This window comes from Salmo salar, chromosome ssa11 (genome assembly GCF_905237065.1).
Source record: "Salmo salar chromosome ssa11, Ssal_v3.1, whole genome shotgun sequence".
Lineage (NCBI taxonomy): Eukaryota > Metazoa > Chordata > Actinopteri > Salmoniformes > Salmonidae > Salmo > Salmo salar.
The window spans coordinates 80,841,890-80,867,147 of NC_059452.1; the positions used below are offsets into that span (position 1 = coordinate 80,841,890).

At 43.6% G+C, this 25,258-nt stretch overlaps 1 protein-coding gene across 4 annotated transcripts in view; it reads left to right on the forward strand.

Annotated features, from left to right (window-relative positions):
• Window positions 1–25,258, forward strand: part of LOC106563272 (regulator of G-protein signaling 3) — a 199,267-nt gene that overhangs the window by 49,416 nt on the left and 124,593 nt on the right. For all 4 annotated transcript variants that reach the window (XM_014128717.2, XM_014128719.2, XM_014128718.2 and 1 more), the window contains 2 exons: window positions 2,133–2,244; window positions 14,885–14,928. In XM_014128717.2, coding sequence (XP_013984192.2) covers window positions 2,133–2,244; window positions 14,885–14,928 — 156 coding nt within the window. The remainder of the gene's footprint in view (window positions 1–2,132; window positions 2,245–14,884; window positions 14,929–25,258) is intronic.

Here is a 25,258-nt window from a genome sequence, read left to right on the forward strand (position 1 = left end):
AATTGTGGTGCCAGCATCATGTTATAGGTATGCTTGTAATCAGCAGGGACTGGGGAGTTTGTCAGGATCCAAATAAATATGAAAGGGGCAAAGCTCAGATCAAAAGTTAGAGGAAAACCCGCCTCAGTCTTCTGAAAACTCTATCCCAGGGGTAGGTTTTCTTTTTCAGTGAGACAATTACACAAATGTCAATGCCAAAGACACACCAGAATGGCTTTCCAGTAGGTGTTGAGTGTTCCTGAGTGGTCTAGTCTCAGTCCTGACTTAAATTTGCTAGAAAATCAGAGATAAGGTTTGAATATTGCTGTTCATCAATGATTGCCAAACAAATTGAATGAGTTTGAGCAATTGTGACCAAAACAATGGATATATGTTGCCCTAAGTGTTGTGCAAAGTTGGTATAATCATATTCCAAATGGCTCACAGCTGTAACTGCTGCCAAAGGTGCTTCCACCAAGTTTTATTGGGAATGTTCTATAACTTTCTTTCACTTTTAAAATGTGGAATAGGTTATGTAGATCTGTAAGGAAAAACTATCATTTAATCCCTTTTTAGATTACATTTTAAGGCAGCAAAATGTGAAAAAAAAGTTCATGGGGATGTTGGCTTTCTATAGGCACCCATGCGTGCACACACACACACACACACACACACACACACACACACACACACACACACACACACACACACACACACACACACACACACACACACACACACACACACACAACATCAAGACCCTCAGCATCCTCTCGATCTGCATAGAAACCACGTGCACTGAACACACACACACATACCGCCCACACATAGCCTACACACACATTGCTGTGCAGTGTTGATGCGTTTGATGCGAGACCTTTGCTGTAGCTTCCTTGGTGTTGCCCAGAAGGGATTTACTGAGTGTGTTGTTTGTTTAATGCTGTGGACTGCTGCTGATAGATGAAACTACATGAGACTGACACACACACACACACACACACACACACACAGTCATCCACACAACGTATTTGCAACGTATACACATACAATTCCATTAGTGGAGGCTGCTGATGGGTGGACGTCTCATAATAATGGCTGAAACGGAGCAAAAGGGATGCCATCAAACACATGGAAACCATATGTTTCATGTATTTGATAGCATTTCATTTATTCCCCTCCAGCCATTACGACCAGCCCGTCCTCCCCAATTAAGGTGCCACCAACCTCCTGTGAATTCCATGCGTACTGTATTTGCATGTGCTCACATGGTGAGAAAGTAACACGCATATCTAATAGAAGCTACTGTGTTTAGTTGGGACCACTGAGACCTGGAACATGACAGTAGGGTATAAGGGGCTAGAGGACGGGTCACCCAGTCTGCTTAGGCTTAACAATGGCTGTCTCTCTCTCCTGCCTGCCTCATTGTTTGGCCCATCCACTGACATGCAAGAGACAGAGAAGTACCTCTGCCAAAAATACACCCTTTACACAGCACAACCCGAAACACACACATCCTATGGCCAGGAAGGAAAGCAGTTTGGGAAGGCAGTGTGTGTGTCCTGCCCTTCTCTTCTTTCACACGCAAGCCCCCCCGTTCCTTTACCCCCACCCTCCACAATCCCCTACCCTCTAAACATGTACCAGCTATAATTGGTACTGTCGGTCTATTCAGGTGCTTTAAAATGCTTCAACCGCAAGGAATCATGGACTCATGGTTGTACTTTCATATTTCTCTATGTTAGCAGATACACAACTACTCTGACATGACAGGGTGACAAGTCCTCCACCAACCAGATTATCTATCAAGATGATCATCTATCAAGCATTTTAAAAGACTATCAAGATGATCATGTATTTTGAGTGGAAAGTGTGTACAATTTAGAGGATTCTGACATAGAAGGGCAGATTTGAGCAAGTGTGTGTGTGTGTGTGTGTGTGTGTGTGTGTGTGTGTGTGTGTGTGTGTGTGTGTGTGTGTGTGTGTGTGTGTGTGTGTGTGTGTGTGTGTGTTTGGCAAAAGAGTAAATGTGTGTTGTGCGCCTATGTAAACTGTTTTGCAATGTATGCACAGTGCTGTGATGTCGAGTTTTAGCAGGAAGATATTTTCAGCTAGGTTTAACTCAGTCTCTCCCCCCTCTCTTTCTTTCTTTTTAGGTGACAGTGTTCATCTATACAGACCTGATGCTTGTGACCAGAGAGGATGAACCAGGAAGATGTAACGTCCTACAGAACCCTCTATTCCTCAGACAACTACGGCTACAGGACGGTCAGTGTTTCAACCCTTACACACAACCCTTAGACCTGGCCCTGATGCTATTGGACATGATTCCAACTTCTTTAACCCCTTTATTACCCTGTTCAGCTTCAACGGCCAATGTATCAACCCCATAGGCCTAACCTTGTTGACCTGACCCCTTCGTAGACTTAAAGGGATACTTCGGGATTTTGGCAATGAAGCCCTTTATCTACTTCCCCACAGTCAGATGGACTCATGGATACCATTTTTATGTCTCTGCATCCAGTATGAAGGAAGTTAGAGATAATGCTAACTAGCATTAGCACAATGCCTGAAAGTCTATGGTATCTACTAGCAGTCACACTAGACTTCCAGTAAATTGCTCTAACGCTAGTTAGCAAAAAAGTGGACAAACTGACTTGTTGAAAAGGTTGCATCCTATGACGTTGCCATGTTGAAAGTCACTGAGCTCCCAGTAAGGCCATTCTACTGCCAATGTGTCTATGGAGATCGCATGGCCGTGTGCTTGGTTTTATACACCTGGCAGCAATGGGTGTAGCTGAAATAGCCAAATCCACAAATTTAAAGGAGTGTCCACATATTTTTGGCAATGTAGTGTATGTACAGTCATCTAAATTAACAAATGCCATGTTATTTCTGTCGCTCAGTAGTAGTGTTAGTCTTCCAGTGGGATATTTAGGCTGAATGTGAGCCAAACCCCGGATCTTTGTCTTTCTGTTTCTCAGCTATATAAACATTCCACTGAGTTGGTACCTCTCATAGAATAGTTTGACCCACAGTATAACAAAGCACTACAAGTCAAATAAATACCTCTTACTGTAAATGCTTGTGTGTATAATGTAGAGAGGATATGGAGAGGGCTGGGGTTACAGTAGGCCAGACCTGGCTGGGTACTAGTGAGGGCCTCTGTGTGTGTGTGTGTGTGTGTGTGTGTGTGTGTGTGTGTGTGTGTGTGTGTGTGTGTGTGTGTGTGTGTGTGTGTGTGTGTGTGTGTGTGTGCAGATACATTCATATGCACGCAAAAGTGAGATCTGTTGACATACCCAGGGATCAGGTGGCAGACAGTCCTGTCATACTGATCAGCTGTGGTTGGACAGTGTGGAGCCCAAACTGAATCACAATATTCTCAGGTCTCTGTGTTCGGTCCTGCTCCATCACTGCAACTATATACTGGAGGTTCTGCGACGCACTTTAGAAAGCCCATCTATCGCTTTTTATGTCTCACCCTCAGCTCTCTTTAATATCTGCTCTTCCTCTACTCCCCCCCTCTCTCTCTCTATCTCTGTCTCTCTCATATTTCTCTCTCTCTCTCCGCTCTCTTTTTCTCCAAATCTGCCTCTTCTATCTCTTCATCCACGCTGTTTTCCTCCATCCTTGCCTGAGGGGACGTGAGGCTCATATGTCATTAAATATGGCACTTCTCACACATGTGAAAAAGAAAAGGAGAGCCTCACATTCTAGGAGCTCAGATGCAATAATTGAATAACAAACGTTTCGACATAACCAACCAACCTTCGATCTCAACGTAGGCTTTGATCTGAAGCCATTCTTGTGGTTTTTGTGATTTTGCTATTCATTGTAAATGTTTGTAGGCCCATGTAGCCAAAATGTTATCCATTCATGTTTTTTACATGTTCTATTTATATCTGTTAACCAACCAATGACATCAAGCCCCACCCAGCCATGATTACAGATACCTGTGTGTCCTTCCAAACTATATAAATTGGTGACCCGAAGTGTTTGTCATTATACCCTGATGAAGACAGCTTGTCTGTCGTTGGTTATTAAATTATTGCATCTGAGCTCCTAGCGTGAGGCTCTCCTTTTCTTTTTCAAGTGTTCTACTCCTCTAGCCAGCACCTCTCCTAAACAGGTGTTCTACTCCTCTAGCCAGCACCTCTCCTAAACAGCTGTTCTACTCCTCTAGCCAGCACCTCTCCTAAACAGGTGTTCTACTCCTCTAGCCAGCACCTCTCCTAAACAGCTGTTCTACTCCTCTAGCCAGCACCTCTCCTAAACAGGTGTTCTACTCCTCTAGCCAGCACCTCTCCTAAACAGGTGTTCTACTCCTCTAGCCAGCACCTCTCCTAAACAGGTGTTCTACTCCTCTAGCCAGCACCTCTCCTAAACAGGTGTTCTACTCCTCTAGCCAGCACCTCTCCTAAACAGGTGTTCTACTCCGCTAGCCAGCACCTCTCCTAAACAGGTGTTCTACTCCTCTAGCCAGCACCTCTCCTAAACAGGTGTTCTACTCCTCTAGCCAGCACCTCTCCTAAACAGGTGTTCTACTCCGCTAGCCAGCACCTCTCCTAAACAGGTGTTCTACTCCTCTAGCCAGCACCTCTCCTAAACAGGTGTTCTACTCCGCTAGCCAGCACCTCTCCTAAACAGGTGTTCTACTCCTCTAGCCAGCACCTTGCCTAAACAGGTGTTCTACTCCTCTAGCCAGCACCTCTCCTAAACAGGTGTTCTACTCCTCTAGCCAGCACCTCTCCTAAACAGGTGTTCTACTCCGCTAGCCAGCACCTTGCCTAAACAGGTGTTCTACTCCTCTAGCCAGCACCTTGCCTAAACAGGTGTTCTACTCCTCTAGCCAGCACCTTGCCTAAACAGGTGTTCTACTCCTCTAGCCAGCACCTTGCCTAAACAGGTGTTCTACTCCTCTAGCCAGCACCTTGCCTAAACAGGTGTTCTACTCCTCTAGCCAGCACCTTGCCTAAACAGGTGTTCTACTCTTCTAGCCAGCACCTTGCCTAAACAGGTGTTCTACTCCGCTAGCCAGCACCTTGCCTAAACAGGTGTTCTACTCCGCTAGCCAGCACCTCGCCTAAACAGGTGTTCTACTCCGCTAGCCAGCACCTCTCCTAAACAGGTGTTCTACTCCGCTAGCCAGCACCTCTCCTAAACAGGTGTTCTACTCCGCTAGCCAGCACCTCTCCTAAACAGGTGTTCTACTCCACTAGCCAGCACCTCTCCTAAACAGGTGTTCTACTCCGCTAGCCAGCACCTCTCCTAAACAGGTGTTCTACTCCGCTAGCCAGCACCTCTCCTAAACAGGTGTGTGTTTCTTTCACCTCCAGACATCTCACACATCTCACACATAGCTACCTATGAGGACACCGAGGTCCGGACCTCATTTATTAAATAAAAAATATTTAATAACAATAATCCGTCAGTGTTTGAAGTTACTGTTGAGGTGTTAGATTATTAGAATACACGAGGTGCCACTTCAAAATTTGGTGGTCGTCAGCATTTTTCCCTTTGTTATGTGTCAGTCACTGACAGTCACTCAATTAGCCCATGTCAGCTAAACCTTTTTAGATTGGTAAATTAGACTAGTTAGTCTAGCTATCTGTAACGGTAGTCATATGAAGGGGACCAAGGCGCAGCATGTTGAGTGCTCATCTTTAAGTTTAATGAAAAATCGAACACTTTACAAAATGACAGCCGACAGTTCTGTCAGGTTACATTTAACAAAACAGAAAACAACTACCCACGAAAACAAAGGGAAAAACAGGCTGCCTAAGTATGGCTTCCAATCAGAGACAACGATAGACAGCTGCCTCTGATTGGAAACCATACCCGGCCAAAACATAGAAAAACAAAACATAGAATGCCCACCCACCTATCACACCCTGACCTAACTAAACAGAGAAAACACAGCTCTCCTAGGTCACAGCGTGACACTATCTGAACTTTTCTTTGTCACTCTCACCCATATATCATATTACCATGGCATAAGTCATTACAAAATGTGTAGAATTGCAGGAAATTTGTAATTGAAGCCACTTGCATTATTTACCATAAAGTAGTGTGAAAATATCAGGTTTTGGCCATGAGATGCTGCTGTTCCTGCTATACTGCCAGACTCATTTATCCATTTCACTGGTCTCTTGTGTTTATTAAATAGATTACAGTAGGTCCTTAGCAACGTTGGGTAGAAAACCCATAGATTTTGCTCATTATGAAAATAAATTGTGTGGTCATCCCAATGACTGCATATATGAATGGACAAAGCTATCGATCACGTGACACCATTCATTCCTATGTGAAGACTCAATAGCACATTGAAGCCAAATGAAGTTGGTTAACATGGCGTCTCATGAAGACATAACATGCACAGTTGAGCTACTCTAGGAAGTGATGTTGCAGGCTATCTCAGTGCTGCAACCTCTCATTGAAAAGCTCAAGTTGAAGGCCGGCCGGGGTACTGCAGGCTGCCATTAGCTACTAAATTATCCCTATGAATTCTTCTGTGATTGATTTTAAAATAATCGCTTCAAGGATGTACATCTGGTGTATTAGAGGCAATTATTGGTACCATGATTGTCTTCATCATGTTTTGCTTATTTACAAAAAGATTGACCAAGAAAGATATAATTTTTCACTATAATGGGGGGGGATCATGTTTTCTGCAAACAATGCCTGCAAAATCGTGGTCGGCCTTGAACTTCCGTGGCTTCAATGAGAGGGGGCAGTCATTGTCCCCTGGGTCATCCTCACAATTCAAGTCCGTCCTTCATGAAAGCAATCTAGTTTGTCCTTCTCTTTGCAAACAAATTCTTCAACCCAACTCTCCTTGAATAGTCCAACAAGTGGCAGCTCTCTGAGAGGGCTATCCTAATGGTGCAATTCTCACATGAAGATTTTCCCTATAAGGCCCACATTTTGATGGAGAAATAGGCTAGGGACTAAAATGTTGTAGCAACCCTAATAAAATAATATACACTGAACAAAAATATAAACGCAACATGCAACAATTTCAAAGATTTTACTGAGTTACAGTTCATATTACTAAATGCATCAATTTAAATACATTCATTAGGCCCTAATCTATGGATTTCAAATGACTGGGAATACAGATATGTATCTGTTGATCACAGATACCTTAAAATAAATGGTAGGGACGTGGATCAGAAAACCAGTCAGTATCTGGTGTGACCACCATTTGCCTCATGCAGCTCAACACATCTCCTTTGCATAGAGTTGATCACGCTGTTGATTGTGGCCTGTTGAATGTTTTCCCACTCCTCTTCAATGGCTGTGTGAAGTTGTTGGATATTGGCGGGAACTGAAACAAACTGTCGTACACGTCAATCCAGTGCATCCCAAACATGCTCAATGGGTGACATGTCTGGTGAGTGTGCAGGCCATGGAAGAACTGGGACATTTTCAGCTTCCAGGAATTGTTTACAGATTATTGCGTCATAGGGCCGTGCATTATCATGCCAAAACATGACGTGATGGCGGCGGATGAATTGCACGACAATTGGGTCTCAGGATCTCGTCACGGTATCTCTGTGCATTCAAATTGCGTTCGATAAAATGCAATTATGTTCGTTGTCCTTAGCTTATGCCTGCCCATACCATAGCCCCACTGCCACCATGTGGCACTCCGTTCACAACATTGACATCAGCAAACCGCTTGCTCACACGACGCCATACACGCTGTCTGCCATTGAAAACGGGATTAATCCGTGAAGAGCACACTTCTCCAGCGTGCCAGTGGCCATCGAAGGTGAGCATTTTCCCACTGAAGTCAGTTATGACGCCGAACTGCAGTCAGGTCACATCCCTGGTGAAGACAACGAGCATGCAGTTGAGCTTCCCTGAGAGGGATTCTGACAGTTTGTGCTGAAATTCTTCAGTTGTGAAAACCCACAGTTCCATCAGCTGTCCGGGTGGCTGGTCTCAGATGATCCCGCAGGTGAAGAAGCCGGATGTGGAGGTCCTGGGCTGGCATGGTTACACATGGTCTGCGATTGTATGTACTGTCAAATTCTCTAAAACGATGTTGGAGTTGGTTTATGATAGAGAAATGAACATTAAATTCTCTATCAACAGCTCTGGTGAACATTCCTGCAGTCACGCTCCCTCAAAACTTGAGACATCTGTGACTTTGTGTTTCAAAATTACACATTTTATTGTACCCAGCACAAGGTGCAACTGTGTAATGATCATGCTGTTTTATCAACTTCTTGATATGCCACACCTGTCAGGTGTTTGGATTATCTTGGCAAAGGAGAAATGCTCACTAACAGGGATGGAAACAAATTTGTGCCAAACAATTGAGTGAAATAAGCTTTTTGTGCGCATGGAACATTTCTGGGATATTTTATTTCAGCTCATGAAACATGGGACTAACACTTTACATGTTGCGTTTATATTTTAGTTCAGTATAATTGTAAACTATTGCATGCCAGTCCTATTTTTCAATAAGATTATTAGAAAACGGCTCTGTAGTGTGATTAGTGACGTTTACCATTAAACCCTACCCAATACCATTACCACCAGTGTGTGTTTGGGTCTATTATAATTGAAGACCATTACATACCATAACATTGAAACCATTATATCAGATGTAGCTTAATGGTTAGCTTGTTAACCTGGAATGGTAAATAATAATAACAGTAAATAATCCAGACCTTATTTGAAGGGAATGAACTACACGCAAAGGTGCCATTTCCTGGACACAGATTAACTGTAACAGAAGGACAAACTGAATTGCTTTCATGGAGGACTGGTTTGAATTTTGAAGATGGTCACAGCACACACAGCTAATGGATTTCTACGAAAGATGCAAAGGAAATGTTTATAAAACTCCCATCCCCCTTTCTTTCTGTCTCTCTATCCTTTCCATTTTGCTTATTCCCTCCGAAATATAATATTAAAAAAGTTCTACCATTCAACAGTCCAGTATATGGCCACCTTCTGTGACATATGAAGTGAGCTAATGGTCAGGGTAGGGAGAGGTTAGCATATGTATTTAACCCCACTGTCACAGCTGTTAGAAGGAGCGGACCAAGATGCAGTGTTTTCGTAGTTCCACATATTTATTTAACCAGTGAAACCGAATGCAACAATTAAACACTTAGACATACAAAAACAGACAAACACCCCCTGTCTCGCTCTGACCTACTCCACCATAGAAAATAACCACTCACTATGGTCAGGACGTGACAGTACCCCCCCCAAAGGTGGGGACTCCGACCGCGCCTAAAAAGACAACACAACACAACACAAAGGGAGGGTAGGGTGTGTGACAACTGTCTATGTCGGCGGCTTTGGTTCCGGGCGTGGTACCTCCACTGCCGCTGATCCCCCCGCTTCTGTATGTCCGGAGGAACCAGACCATGGATCCCCGATCGCTTCGGACCACCAACCGCCGCTGAAAACTCTGGGCTGCAGGCCGCCATTGTAGGCTCTGGGCTGCAGGCCGCCGCTGAAGGCTCTGGGCTGCAGGCCGCCACTGAAGGCTCTGGGCTGCAGGCCGCTGCTTGAGACTCGGGGCTGCAGACCGTCGCTGCAGACCGTCGCTGGAGACTCGGGGCTGCAGACCGTCGCTGCAGACCGTCGCTGGAGACTCGGGGCTGCAGACCGTCACAGGAGACTGTCGCTGGAGACTCAGGGCTGCAGACCGTCGCTGGAGACTCGGGGCTGCAGACCGTCGCTGCAGACCGTCGCTGGAGACTCGGGGCTGCAGACCGTCACTGGAGACTGTCGCTGGAGACTCAGGGCTGCAGACCGTCGCTGGAGGATCCGGACTGGGAGGCGTCGCTGGAGGCTCCGGACTGGGAGGCGTCGCTGGAGGCTCCGGACTGGGAGGCGTCGCTGGAGGCTCCGGACTGGGGAGCGTCGCTGAAGGCTCCGGGCTGAGAAGCGTCCCTAGAGGCTCCGGACTGAAGAGTGTCGCTGGAGGATCCGGACTGGGAGGCGTCGCTGGAGGCTCCGGACTGGGAGGCGTCGCTGGAGGCTCCGGACTGGGAGGCGTCGCTGGAGGCTCCGGACTGGGGAGCGTCGCTGAAGGCTCCGGGCTGAGAAGCGTCCCTAGAGGCTCCGGACTGAAGAGTGTCGCTGGAGGCTCCGGACTGAAGAGCGTCTCTGTAGGTTCCGGACTGGGGACCGTCGCTGCAGGCTCTGTGCCATGGATCATCACTACTGGTTCCGCATCATGGATAATCACTGGAGGCTTTGTGCCATGGATCATCACTGGAGGCTCCAGGCCATGGATTATCACTGGAGGCTTTGTGCCATGGATCATCCCTACAGGCTCCGGGCCATGGGTCATCACTGGAGGCTTCATGCCATGGATTAACACTACAGGCTCGGTGCCATGGATCATCACTGGAGGCTTCATGCCATGGATTATTGCTGGAGACGTCGGACCATTGACCATCACTAGAGGCTTCCTACGGGGCGCTTGAACTGGTCTCACCAGACTGGGGAGACACACTGCGGACCGCATGCTTAAAGCAGGAACAGGACGTACTGGGCTATGGTGGCGCACTGGAGGAAGAGTGTGCGGAGCAGGCACTGGGTACACTGGGTCTTGGAGGCGCACTGGAGGTCTGGAGTGCACGGCCTGCACAACCCGCCCTGGCTGGATGCTCAACTCCGCTCGATAACTGCGGGGTGCGGGCACAGTTCGCACCGGCCTTTGAATGCGCCCTGACGACACAGTGAGCTTCACCGCAAAATACGGTGTCTGCTCCATCACTTGCTCCCCACAGTAAGCACGGGAAGTTGTCTCATGACTCCATCCTGACTCTGCCCAACTCCCCTTGTGCCCCCCCCTAATTTTTTGGGGGGGCTGCCTCTCAGCCTTGCCTTTCGGTGCATATAGAGCCTCGTAGTATCGTCGCTCCTCTTTCGCTGCTTCGATTTCCTCCCTCGGACGACGATACACCCCAGCCTGCCTCCAGGGTCCTTTACCTGCCAAAATCTCCTCCCAAGTCCATTCCTCCAGATACTTCTGCTGCTCCTTACCACGCTGCTTGGTCCTTCTTTGGTGGGTGATTCTGTCACAGCTGTTAGAAGGAGCGGACCAAGATGCAGCGTTTTCGTAGTTCCACATATTTATTTAACCAGTGAAACCGAATGCAACAATTAAACACTTCAAAATATACACAAAACAACAAACCGTGACGCAGGAGGATCAAATACACTCACAATGAATAATCACCCACAAACACATGTAAAACAAACATCAACTTAAATAGGACCTCCAATTAGAGACAACGACAACCTGCTGCCTCTAATTGGAGGTCATGCCAAACAACACAACATAGAAATGCAAAACTAGAAACTGAACATAGACATACAAAAACAGACAAACACCCCCTGTCACGCCCTGACCTACTCCACCATAGAAAATAACCACTCACTATGGTCAGGACGTGACACCCACAGATGACAATGTTTTACATTACATTGCATTGCATTACATTTGCTAATGTCCTGGCCCCTGAGACCCAGAGCACAGAAGGGGGATATAGAGGTATATCCTTCTATCCTTCCTTCTCAGCTGGGTCACTCTCTGCACTGTGGTGCACCTCCACGACAGCGGATTAGGAAGTCATCAGGGGGTTGGGAGGGGTGTGTGTTTGGGAAGGGGGGTGTACAAGGAGGGTGCATCTCCACCCCACCTGTCATTGTTATTTTAGTACAGTAGGCCACTCAGGAAATAGGCTCTGGGGACTGTGTTTATTCCAACGAGGGTGGTGTGTGTGTGTGTGTGTGTGTGTGTGTGTGTGTGTGTGTGTGTGTGTGTGTGTGTGTGTGTGTGTGTGTGTGTGTGTGAGAGGTGGCAATGGGACAGGGGGTTTCCTGTGACCCTGTCATCTCCCATAGAGACAAGGGTGTGGAGCGTGGAATGGACAGAACGCACTAAGAGAGACCAGTGCACCACAACAGACACAAACTACATCCATGCACACTGTTGGGTGTACGTGTAGAGCATAGGGACATCAAGCAAAACATTTGTAATTTGGAAAACATCACATAAAAAGGTCCTGTTACGTCACCCTATATAGTATCTATAGCATCTTTCGAGGCCTTATAAAGGCTATGAAGGCTTCATTAAGGTTTACAAGTTATACTTTGTTAAAGTATGACTAGAATAGTCCTAGTATCACCAATCACCACAGTAGTATCAGGCTGTCATTGGCCATAAATGCTGTGATCCATTTCCTTGGGTGCAATAGATGTCTTGATGTTCCTCAGACGACTCTCCTGCATCTGTCAAAACAAATGGAAGACTGACCTCTGCTGTTGAGTTGTGAGAATCACAAGCATTCTGATCTGGTTCCGCGAATTTGAGATTGCAGTGAGGAGATGCAGTATTCTTGGGCGTCAACCTGACAAATGTGTGTTTGTAAGATTTTCATTTCACTTCTCTCAATCTCCTTCGGCTGCCCCCGAGGGTTATCCCAGTGATACAGAGTCTGTCCATGGAAGTGTTCAATGAAGATTAAGCAGTTTGTTTTTGAAATACTAATTTGATATACAGTACATTTACAGTGTCACAAAAACATTACTGCCTAAGTTATGAGATGAGTTGTGATGGTGGGAGAGATTTAGATGAAATAACTGTAAACTGTATGGACATGTATGTAGGGAGAATTGGAGGTCGTTGGTCGTCAGGAAATCTTGAATGTCTTGCTATTTTATAGAACATGTTCCTTAGTCAGTAAATATTGTGCTGAAGCTGTGATGCTAACGTTGGCGTAGGATCAGAAATGTGTTTTTGTTCAATATCTTGACAGGTCTGTAGACCGTGACTCATGTCAAATCAATAACCCTTTACGATTACTCCTTAATGGATGTATTTGTCATAGTCAGTCAGAAAATACATTCAACTTCTTTCTACTGTTGGCTATTCGTGTAAAGAATGCATTTAACAGTGGCATTATTTATGGTTGACCAATGTGGATACTCATTATTGCAGTAATTAGAGTGATCGTAACAGTATTGTACCAGTATAGTAATAGTATAGTTGTAATTAAGCAATATGGCCTGATGGAATGTGGTATATTGGGGCTGTGGTATTGGCCAATATACCACAGCTAAGGGATGTTCTTGCCTGTATACAGTCCTTAGACGTGTTATGTATACCACAAACCCCAGAGGTGCCTCACTGCTATTCTAAACTGTTAACCAACATAAATAGAACTGTAAACAAGTATTTTTGCGTCACACCAGTAGTGTCAAGGGTAGAATGTGTTCATGTGGTCAGTGTTCCTATGGGGTACAATGCTGCACAGCAGAATCTATATTGGTTCAATATATCTCTGTCTGGAATCTCCCCTGGCAAATGACAATAGAATAGTGTCTGCCACGGCTAGTGCCCTTCCTTATCTCTCTGACCTACACACACACACACACACACACACACACACACACACACACACACACACACACACACACACACACACACACACACACAGACTTAGTAAGGCCATAGGCAGTATCCTGCTGCAGTTTCCTCCTTGTTGGACATTGCTGTCACTGTGGCAGACAGGTTGACGGCCTGGAGTTAGAGAGGAGCAGACAGTAAGGCAGGTGGGCCCATCGCACACCATCACAGCCTGTCTCATTCCATTAGGGAAGACACAAGGACTGGGACACACACAACTACAGTCGCACAGATGCGCACTCAGCTCTCACACACACACGCACGCACACACGCACAGTTTGTATAGTCAAAGATCTCTCAGTCTCAATTCAAAAGGAAGGTTAAGTTAATGCATTGATTCAGAATGGTTAAGGTACAGGGTTATGGTTTGGGATAGGGTTAAAAAAACAAAACAAAAAAACAAGTGCCTAGCACTGGGATTGGACACTTGACACTCGGAGCAGGAGCTTGCGGTTCACGCCTTTCTACCATCCCCGTCCGCAATGCCTTAGCAAACCGCAATGCAAACCGCAATGCAAACCGCAATGCAAACCGCAATGGAAACCGCAATGCAAACTGCAATGCAAACCGCAATCCTAACTGATGATAATAGTTCTCAGCGTTGCCCCTAGTGGACGTTTTTTTAAGTCATCCCCGATGTCATGGGTACCTGGACGGACGTTGGATTTCGCCTTGGATCTTGAGCAACCTGGCTGTGTATAGGTGTGGTGGGTGGGAGAGGTAATGCCGAAAACTGTCAAGGCTTACGGATCTTTATTACGGATCTTTATTAGCCCCTCTTGGCAGCCATTTCTCTTTCCCAGAGCAGATGGAGTGAATAAAGAACTGGATGGATGGAGGTAGGGAATGGATTACTCCTGTCTTTCCTTGACCAAAGTTAATCATAAACCTTAGTCTGGGGCAAAGCTCTTTTTCAGTTTGATCTTCAGGGAGAGACAAGGTTATTAGAAAACACACAAACGCACACACACACACACACACACACACACACACACACACACACACACACACACACACACACACACACACACACACACACACACACACACACACACACACACACACACACACACACACACACACACACACAGCGCAAGCTCCCCTTTTCCTCCTCCCTCTCTCACCCTCCTCACACCTCCTCATATCAGTCCTGTGGGCAGGACTGGGCCACTCATCATGGGATGCGTCACCACCACTGTCAGATTGTCACCTCCAGTTGTCACCAGAGAGTGATATAGCGGTCCTGAGAGGGAACTGTGGAAACAGGGTGATAGGATATCTAGGTTGGCCTCTGAGATGATCCAAGCTATTCATCTGGACCTGGAGACACAGCATGTCTTTAGTGATGTATGCCTCAAAGTATTGAGCCAGGATGTGTGGGTGGTAGGCAACCTATACATCTGTAACATCAATAATTATTGATGTTATGCAATCATTTGTTTGTTCCTTCCACAGATCGTGCTGAAGAGCTGAAGTTCTATCTCATCCACATGACTGAGGTAAGCAATTTGTGTGTGTGTGTTTGTGTGTGTCTCAGAGGGGCCATGCACTCCAGTGGAAATTACATTACAGGGCAGACACAAGGGCTGGCTCAGAGTTCTAATGAGGATGGATCTCTCTCTCCTCTCTCTCTCTCTCTCTCTCTCCGTCTCTCAAACTTTCACATTCTCTCTCCTGTTCATTCTCCCTCCTCTTTCTCTCACACTGAGCATCATCCCAAACCAAAGCACTGGTTTCATTACTTTATAGAAACAGTACTGAACACAAACATAAATAGTAGGGATGCTATACGAATGCTACTAATGCAAAATCTCTCTCTCTCTCTCTCTCTCTCTCTCTCTCTCTCTCTCTCTCTCTCTCTCTCTCTCTCTCTCTCTCTCTCTCTCTCTCTCTCTCTCTCTCTCTCTCTCTCTCTCTCTCTCTTCACATGTTGCTGATCAGCTGCCCTTGCCTGTCATGTTTACCTAAACCTCTTTGGTTAAAAACAGCTTTATGTAGAACAGTTTAATATGTTCCCACAATGGTAAGAAGAAGGAAACAGCAACTGTTATGCAAGTGAGGAGCTGCCCATGGCTGGAGACTGTAGTGTAGATGGATTCTCTCAAACTCACGCTCTCACACAGAGATCTTGTGGTTTAGGTCTTGTGATGGGATGTCTGCTCCACTCTCTCCAGCCATTATCACTGGAGAAAAACAAAGTCGAACACGAACAGGGGCAAGACATCATCACAAAACATATAATTCATTCAGCCTCAGTATCCCGTCAAACCTAATCCTTCAGTCGATGGCTCTCCCTTAACAGCAGCCCTGCAAACATATGTCACACACACACACACACACACACACACACACACACACACACACACACACACACACACACACACACACACACACACACACACACACACACACACACACACACACACACACAAGAAATGCAGGGGAGAGGCATAGAGGGAGGTGAGACAGTTAATCTCTGTTCCCCTGATTGAGTGCTATGTCATGTGATAACATGAAGAGTGGGGTGATGACCGTGACCCTCCCGCTGGTGTGTGTGTGTGTGTGTGTGTGTGTGTGTGTGCAAGTTTGTGTATCATGTTTGCCCTTTCTAACTGCTCGTTCAGTGTGTGTGTGTGTGTGTGTGTTTGTGTGTGCTGCATGTATGAATGTGAGTAGTGTAATGTAATAAAGTCTAATTAGATTGTTCCTCCCTGGTATCTGCGCTGTGCAGTAATGGTAGCGTGAGTCTTCTCTGGTCAGGGTCGTAGAGTGTATGTGTGTGTTTCTGCTGCATGTAATGCGATTCATAGTCTCCCCAAGTCTCCCTGCTCAGCTGAAATGATAGCGTGATCTCTCAACAGCCCTGGGGAATGGACACAAACACACACGCACACAACCCTAATATACCAACAATCTCATTACAAGCAGGCAGGTCAAACATATGTTTCTCCTTCTTCCCTTCTGTTCATTACACAACATACGACTGCATAGCATTAAGGCTTTAATCTTGTCCATCTATCTCCCTGGGGCTTTATCATACTCATACACATATGTCTCCACATCCAGAGGAGAATATGTAATCTCCAGGACTCAGGAGAGGGATACAGCACTTCATTAGAGAGTGAAAATGCTCAAATTTGCTTACTTACGTGCACACATGCAGGCATACACGCACACCTGCATGGACGCTCGCATTCACTCCTCAAAGAATCACATACTGTATACCCAGAAAACAGGGGACGTCCTGAGGACAATCAGCAACATTCCCTTTAGGTCCCTTAAGGGTTTTGGCGCGACATTATCCCACTAATGTTCTGAGAATGTTCTAAGAACATTGTGTAATGTTCCCAGGGGAATGTATTCTGGGGGACCTTAGTCTAGTTCCCTGTACATTCCCAGGACGTCACTGAGGACCATGTCAAGACCATTTTAGGATGTTCTCAGGACTTTCATTTTACTTGTACTTAGGACGTTGCGTGATGGTCCAAAGGGAACGTTCTTTGGGGGACCTTTATATTATTTGACGTTTTTAGGACGTGATAAATAAAGCAATGAAGTGGTATGGGGGTTTTAATGTAAGTAGTACGCTGTGCAGCTAAAATAGTGTAGAAAGCTTTAATCAATGACAATATGATTACATTTGACATGATCATTTAGTACCGTCATTTCATTTTGACCCTGAGACTTGAATTCACAACCTCTGGATTTGGGGTATGCTGATCTTTCTGTAGAATTTCAGTAGTCCCCTACACATTCATTATAATACATCTCATCACTTAGCAAAAAAGTGCCATCTGCACTTAGTTATCAGTTAATCTGACTAATCTCAAATGTATTGAATTGACTTATTTCAGGAATTTGAGTTTGGGTTTTCAGTATAGTTTTCTAATGTTAGTGCGGCATATTATTCTGTTTTAATGTTACTCCTGAATCACTATGATAAATAGAATTGTTTTTCTTCAGTTTCTTTTTAACAGAGCTGAGATTTACTTTGAAGTGCAAAGAGTAGGAATAGGCTTACAGGTGAAATTAGTAATTGATACAGGTATGACGGCGTAGCAGGTAGATTGGAATGCCGTGAACCAAGAGGTTGTGAGCTCATATCCCAGGTGATGACATGTTAAATAATAATTACTGTGTTACTAAATATACACAATGTAATCATGTATGTCAAATATATAAGTTTTAAACACTGTATGTTAAAAGTGGGTGCCCCTAGCATTGCCAAAAGACAAATACCTGTGACTGTATCAGTGGTTCACCAATCAGGGCCTTGATAGGTTTGACAACAGTAACAAGGGGTGTTGTGTAATGAAACTAGGGTGCCCGTGCTCTGACTAGAATGTTTTTTTGGGGGGAGAACATTTCTTTGTGACCATCACGGGACGTCCGCCAGGACAAACCGGGAAATAGAAGAAAAAAACCTCCAGGGGCCATGACTAGGGCTGTTGCGGTGTCCATACTACAGCCACACCGGCGGTCACGATTCATGAAGGCAGTCAAATTCCACGTGACCGTTTAGTCACGGTAATTAGGCTTATTCAAGCTATGATGCTATTGATGGTCATAAGTAGCCTACCAAACTTTCTAACTACCTGGTACACAGCACTCTATTGTCCCCCTAATCACTCTGACATCAATGCAGATGTAATTGAAAATCATACACTTAAACTCCCTGGGCAATACACTTAATCTCCCTGGGCATACACTTAACCTCCCTGGGCAATACACTTAACCTCCCTGGGCATACACTTAACCTCCCTGGGCAACCTAGTCAACAGCCAGTGCGATCGCGTGGCGCGAAATACAAATACCTCATAAATGCTATAACTTCAATTTCTCAAACATATGACTATTTTACACAATTTTAAAGACAAGACTCTCGTTAACGTGTTGGGGATAGGGGGCAGTATTTACACGGCCGGATAAAAAACGTACCCGATTTAATCTGGTTACTACTCCTGCCCAGTAACTAGAATATGCATATAATTATTGGCTTTGGATAGAAAACACCCGAAAGTTTCTAAAACTGTTTGAATGGTGTCTGTGAGTATAACAGAACTCATATGGCATGCAAAAACCTGAGAAGATTCCTTACAGGAAGTGGCCTGTCTGACAAGTTCTTGTTCATCTTGGCTCTGTTTATTGAAGACTGAGGATCTTTGCTGTAACGTGACACTTCCTACGGCTCCCATAGGCTCTCAGAACCCGGGAAAAAGCTGAATGATATCGAGGCAGCCCCTGGCTGAAACACATTAGCGAGTTTGGATAGTGGCCTGTCAGAGGACCATCAGACTGGGGCTCGTGCACGAGGGCACGAGATGTTTTTACTTTCTCTCTCTTTGAACGAAAACCACCACTCCCGGTCGGAATATTATCGCTTTTTTATGAGAAAAATGGCATAAAAATTGATTTTAAACAGCGGTTGACATGCTTCGAAGTACGGTAATGGAATATTTAGAATTTTTTTTGTCACGAAACGCGTCGGGCGCTTGACCCTTATTTACCCTTCAGATAGTGTCTTGAACGCACGAAAAAAACGCCGCTATTTGGATATAACTATGGATTATTTGGGACCAAACCAACATTTGTTATTGAAGTAGAAGTCCTGGGAATGCATTCTGACGAAGAACAGCAAAGGTAATAACATTTTTCTTATAGTAAATCTGACTTTGGTGAGTGCTAAACTTGCTGGGTGTCTAAATAGCTAGCCCTGTGATGCCGGGCTATCTACTGAGAATATTGCAAAATGCGCTTTCACCGAAAAGCTATTTTAAAATCGGACATAGCGAGTGCATAGAGGAGTTCTGTATCTATAATTCTTAAAATAATTGTTATGTTTTTTGTGAACGTTTATCGTGAGTAATTTAGTAAATTCACCGGAAGTGTTCGGTGGGAATGCTAGTCACATGCTAGTCACATGCTAATGTAAAAAGCTGTTTTTTGATATAAATATGAACTTGATTGAACAAAACATGCATGTATTGTATAACATAATGTCCTAGGGGTGTCATCTGATGAAGATCATCAAAGGTTAGTGCTGCATTTAGCTGTGGTTTGGGTTTATGTGACATTATATGCTAGCTTGAAAAATGGGTGTCTGATTATTTCTGGCTGGGTACTCTGGTGACATAATCTAATGTTTTGCTTTCGTTGTAAAGCCTTTTTGAAATCGGACAGTGTGGTTAGATTAACGAGAGTCTTGTCTTTAAAATGGTGTAAAATAGTCATATGTTTGAGAAATTGAAGTAATAGCATTTCTAAGGTATTTGAATATCGCGCCACGGGATTACACTGGCTGTTGAGTAGGTGGGACACAAGTGTCCCACCTAGCCCATAGAGGTTAATCTAACCACATTGTGTGATTTCAAAAAGGCTTTACAGTGAAAGCAAAACATTAGATTATGTCAGGAGAGTACCCTGCCAAAAATAATCACACAGCCATTTTCAAAGCAAGCATATATGTCACAAAAACCAAAACCACAGCTAAATGCAGCACTAACCTTTGATGATCTTCATCAGATGACACTCCTAGGACATTATGTTATACAATACATGCATGTTTTGTTCAATCAAGTTCATATTTATATCAAAAACCAGCTTTTTACATTAGCATGTGATGTTCAGAACTAGCATACCCACCGCAAACTTCCAGTGAATTTACTAAATTACTCACGATTAACGTTCACAAAATACATAACAATTATTTTAAGAATTAGAGATACAGAACTCCTTTATCCTCTATGGGCTAGGTGGGACGCTAGCGTGCCACCCGTGGTGCACTCCATCAACAGCAGGTGCATTTCAAGAGCGGCAAATTTGAATCCAAATAAATGTCAAAATTCAAATTTTTCAAACATACAACTATTTTACACCCTTTCAAAGATAAACATCTCCTTAATCTAACCACGTTTTACGATTTCAAAAAGGTTTTACGGCGAAAGCATAAATTTAGAGTATGTTAGGACAGTACATTTACAAGAGTTGTGTGTAATGTTTTGTCGATTCAAAGACAGGGTCACCAAAACCATAAAACCAGCTAAAATGATGCACTAACCTTTTACAATCTCCATCAGATGACACTCCTAGGACATTATGTTAGACAATGCATGCATTTTTAGTTCTATCAAGTTCATATTTATATCCAAAAACAGCGTTTTACTATGGCATTGATGTTGAGGAAATCGTTTCCCTCCAATAACCGGCAGTCAAGTCAGCGTCACAAATTAAATAATTAAAATTAGAAAACATTGGTAAAATATTATATTGTCATTTAAAGAATTTCTTGAACGCAATCAACTTGCCAGATTTAAAAATAACCTTACTGGGAAATCACACTTTGCAATAATCTGAGCACTGCGCCCAGAAAAATACGCGTTGCGATACAGACTAGACGTCATGTTGGGGAGATCTAAAATCGAAAATACTATGTAAATAATCCATTACCTTTGATTCTCTTCATCAGATGTCACTTCCAGGTATCACAGGTCCATAACGAATGTAGTTTTGTTCAAAAAAGCTCATCATTTATGTCCAAAAATCTCCGTCTTGTTAGCACATGATCTAAGCCAGCCGGACTTCTCGTCATGAACGAGGGGAAAAAATATATTTACGTTCGTTCAAACATGTCAAACGTTGTATAGCATAAATCATTAGGGCCTTTTTTAACCAGAACATGAATAATATTCAAGGTGGACGAATGCATACTCTTTTATAACGTATTGGAACGAGGGTACCCAACATGAACTCGCGCCAGGTGTCTAATGGGACATCATCGTTCCATGGCTCTTGTTCGGTCAGATCTCCCTCCAGAAGACTCAAAACACTTTGTAAAGGCTGGTGACATCTAGTGGAAGCAATAGGAAGTGCCAAAATATTCCTCAGCCCCTGTGCTTTTCAATGGGATAGGTTTAAAGGTAATACAACACATCAGGTATCCACTTCCTGTCAGAAAATGTCTCAGGGTTTTGCCTGCCAAATGAGTTCTGTTATACTCACAGACACCATTCAAACAGTTTTAGAAACTTTAGAGTGTTTTCTATCCATATATAATAAGTATATGCATACTGTAGTTACTGGGTAGGATTAGTAACCAGATTAAATCGGGTACATTTTTTTTATCCAGACGTGCAAATGCTGCCCCCTAGCCCTAACAGGTTATGCAATCGCGGTGTCAGATTTTAAAATAGCCTTTCGGCAAAAGCACATTTTGCAATATTCTGAGTACATAGCCCGGCCATCACCGCTAGCTAATTTGACACCCACCAAGTTTGGCCCTCACCAAACTCAGATTTACTATAAGAAAAATTGGATTACCTTTGCTGTTCTTCATCAGAATGCACTCCCAGGACTTCTACTTCAACAACAAATGTTGTTTTGGTTCCAAATAATCCATAGTTATATCCAAATAGCGCCGTTTTGTTCATGCGTTCAGGTAACTATCGGAAGGGTGACGCGCGAGCACATTTCGTGACAAAAAATTCAAAATATTCCATTACCGTACTTCGAAGCATGTCAAACGCTGTTTAAAATCAATTTTTATGCGATTTGTCTCGTAAAATAGCGATAATATTCCAACCGGGTGACGTTGTATTCATTCAAAGGCTGAAAGAAAAACATGGAGAATTTTCATGAACGCGCATCTCCAGTGTCACTGTCCTCAGCCTGACCAGTAACAAACAGAGCTGCTGTACTTAGCCCAGAGACTGCAGACACCCCATTACACTTTCTGGCGCCTTCTGAGAGCCAATGGAAGCCTTAGAAAATGTCACGTTACAGCAGAGATGCTGTATTTTCGATAGAGATGCCACAGAAGGAGAACAAATTGTCAGACAGGGCACTTCCTGTATGGAATCTTCTCAGGTTTTGGCCTGCCATATGAGTTATGTTATACTCACAGACACCATTCAAACAGTTTTAGAAACTTTAGAGTGTTTTCTATCCAAATCTACTAATTATATGCATATTCTCGTTTCTGGGCAAGAGTAGTAACCAGTTTAAATCGGGTACGTTTTTTATCCGGCCATGCAAATACTGCCCCCTAGCCCCAACAGGTTAATGAGAGCCCATCTGCTCATGTTGTTCAACATTTCTATAGGCTATGCATTGCGAGAAAAAACAGAGTGATGGCCTCTATTAAAAAGAGGAAGATCCCATCAGCTTTCTATAGGCTAGGCCTACTATATTTATTTCTCAACTTTCCTCATATTAAGCACATTGCTTATCTTTACAACAGGAGTATAGCCTACCTGACTGGCATGAAAATGAAGCACGGGAAAAGCGTCCTCCATTCGCTATTTCTGTGCATAGATGACATGTATTTTTCCCCAGCCCCTGTTTCGATACAGATGCATGACAATGGTCCATTCTAAATCCAAACACACATACTTCACACATATATTCTTTAGTGTATGTAAAGACAAGATGAAATCAAGAATAGTTTGATGGGTGACAATATTAGCCTATCACTTGTGAATGAAATATTATCACTTGTGAATGATGCCAAGCGTAAGGCAACAAACAATGCCTTTTTTTGCAACTTTTTTTAATCATATTCGCACACCTCAAGTAGCCTAGCCCATATGCCTATATGTTTTGATAAGGTTTATATCACAACTAAAGTAGCAAAATAACTTCTTAACTTCTATGGGCTAGGTGCGACGCCAGCGTCCCACCTGCGGGACACAGCCAGTGAAATATCAGGGCGGAAAATTCAAAAACAACAAAATGTCATAATTCAACTTTCTCAAACATACAACTATTTTACACTATTTTAAAGATAAACTTCTCGTTAATCTAACCACATTGTCCGATTTCAAAAAGGCTTTACAGCGAAAGCAAAACATTAGATTATGTTAGGAGAGTACATAGACAAAAATAATCACACAGCCATTTTCCAAGCAAGGACATGTGTCAATAAAACCCAAAACACAGCTAAATGAAGCACTAACCTTTGACGATCTTCATCAGATGACACTCCTAGGACATTATGTTACACAATACATGTATGTTTTGTTCGATAAAGTTAATATTTATATCCAAAAACAGCATTTTGCATTGGCGCGTGATGTTCAGAAAATGCATTCCCACCAAAATGGCCGGTGAATGTGCACATCAATTTACAAAAATACTCATCATAAAGGTTGACAAAATATATAACAATTATTTTAATAATTATAGATAGACTACCCCTGGATGCAAACGCTGTGTCAGATTTTAAAATAGCTTTACGGAGAAAGCACATTTTTCAATATTCTGAGTACATAGCTCAGCCATCACGGTGAGCTATTCAGACACTCGCCAAGTTCGGGGCAACCTAAACTCAGAATTAGTATTAGAAATATGCCCTTACCTTTGCTGATCTTCATCAGAATGCACTCACAGGACTGCTACTTCCACAATAAATTTTGTTTTTGTTCGAAATAATCCATATTTATGTACAAATACCTCCGTTTTGTTCGTGCTTACAGATCACTTATCCAAAGGCATAACGCGCGAGTGCGGAACGAGAGACGAAAAGTAAAAATGTTCCATTACCGTACTTAGAAGCATGTCAAATGCTGTTTAAAATCAATCTTTATGGTATTTTTAACGTAAAATTGCGATAATATTCCAACCGGACAATAGCATATTCATTCAAGAAGAAAAAGAAGGAGGGACCGAGCATATCCAATCCCTTTGTTGCCAGGCAGTCCACTCAGAAACTGAGGTCCTATTATCTGCCCAGTGACATGAAAATGCTCAAACCACTTTCTGAAGGCTTTAGACAGCCAATGGAAGCCGTAGGAAGTGCAACGTCCCCCACAGACACTGTAGTTGGGATAGGATTAAGTAATCCTTCTAACCCACCCACCCTCCCCCCCAAAAAAGATATAGATGTACTATTGTAACGTGGTTGTTGCACTGGATATCATAAGGTGAATGCACCAATTTGTAAGTCGCTCTGGATAAGAGCGTCTGCTAAATGACGTAAATGTAAATGTAAATGTAGTTTCGATAGAGAATCAAAAGAAGAATTACAATTCTCAGACTTTCCACTTCCTGCTTGGAATTTTCTCAGGTTTTTGCCTGCCATATGAGTTCTGTTATACTCACAGACACCATTCAAACAGTTTTAGAAAGTTCAGAGTGTTTTCTATCCACATCTACTAATAATATCCATATTCTAGTTTCTGGGCCAGAGTAGTAACCTGTTTAAATTGGGTACGTTTTTCATCCGGCCGTGAAAATACTGCCCCCTAACCCAGACAGGTTAAAATGATGCATGTTAATCCGCTTTACAAGGGGTGTAGAACCTAAATGGCATATTTTTTTTATGTATTATTTATTTCACCTTTATTTAACCAGGTAGGCCAGTTGAGAACAAGTTCTCATTTACAACTGCGACCTGGCCAAGATAAAGCAAAGCAGTGCGACAAAAAGCAACAACACGGAGTTACACATGGAATAAACAAACGTACAGTCAATAACACAATAGAACATCTATATATAGTGTGTGCAAATGGAGTAAGGAGGTAAGGCAATAAATAGGCCATAGTAGCGAAGTAATTACAATTTAGCAAATTAACACTGGAGTGATAGATGTGCAGATGATGATGTGCAAGTAGAAATACTGGTGTGAAAAGAGCAAAAAAAGTTAATAAAAACAATATGGGGATGAGGTAGGTAGATGGATGGGCTATTTACAGATGGGCTGTGTACAGCTGCAGCGATCGGTAAGCTGCTCAGATAGCTGATGCTTAAAGTTAGTGAGGGACATATTTTTTATTCGATTTTTTTATTTCACCTTTATTTAACCAGGTAGGCTAGTTGAGAACAAGTTCTCATTTG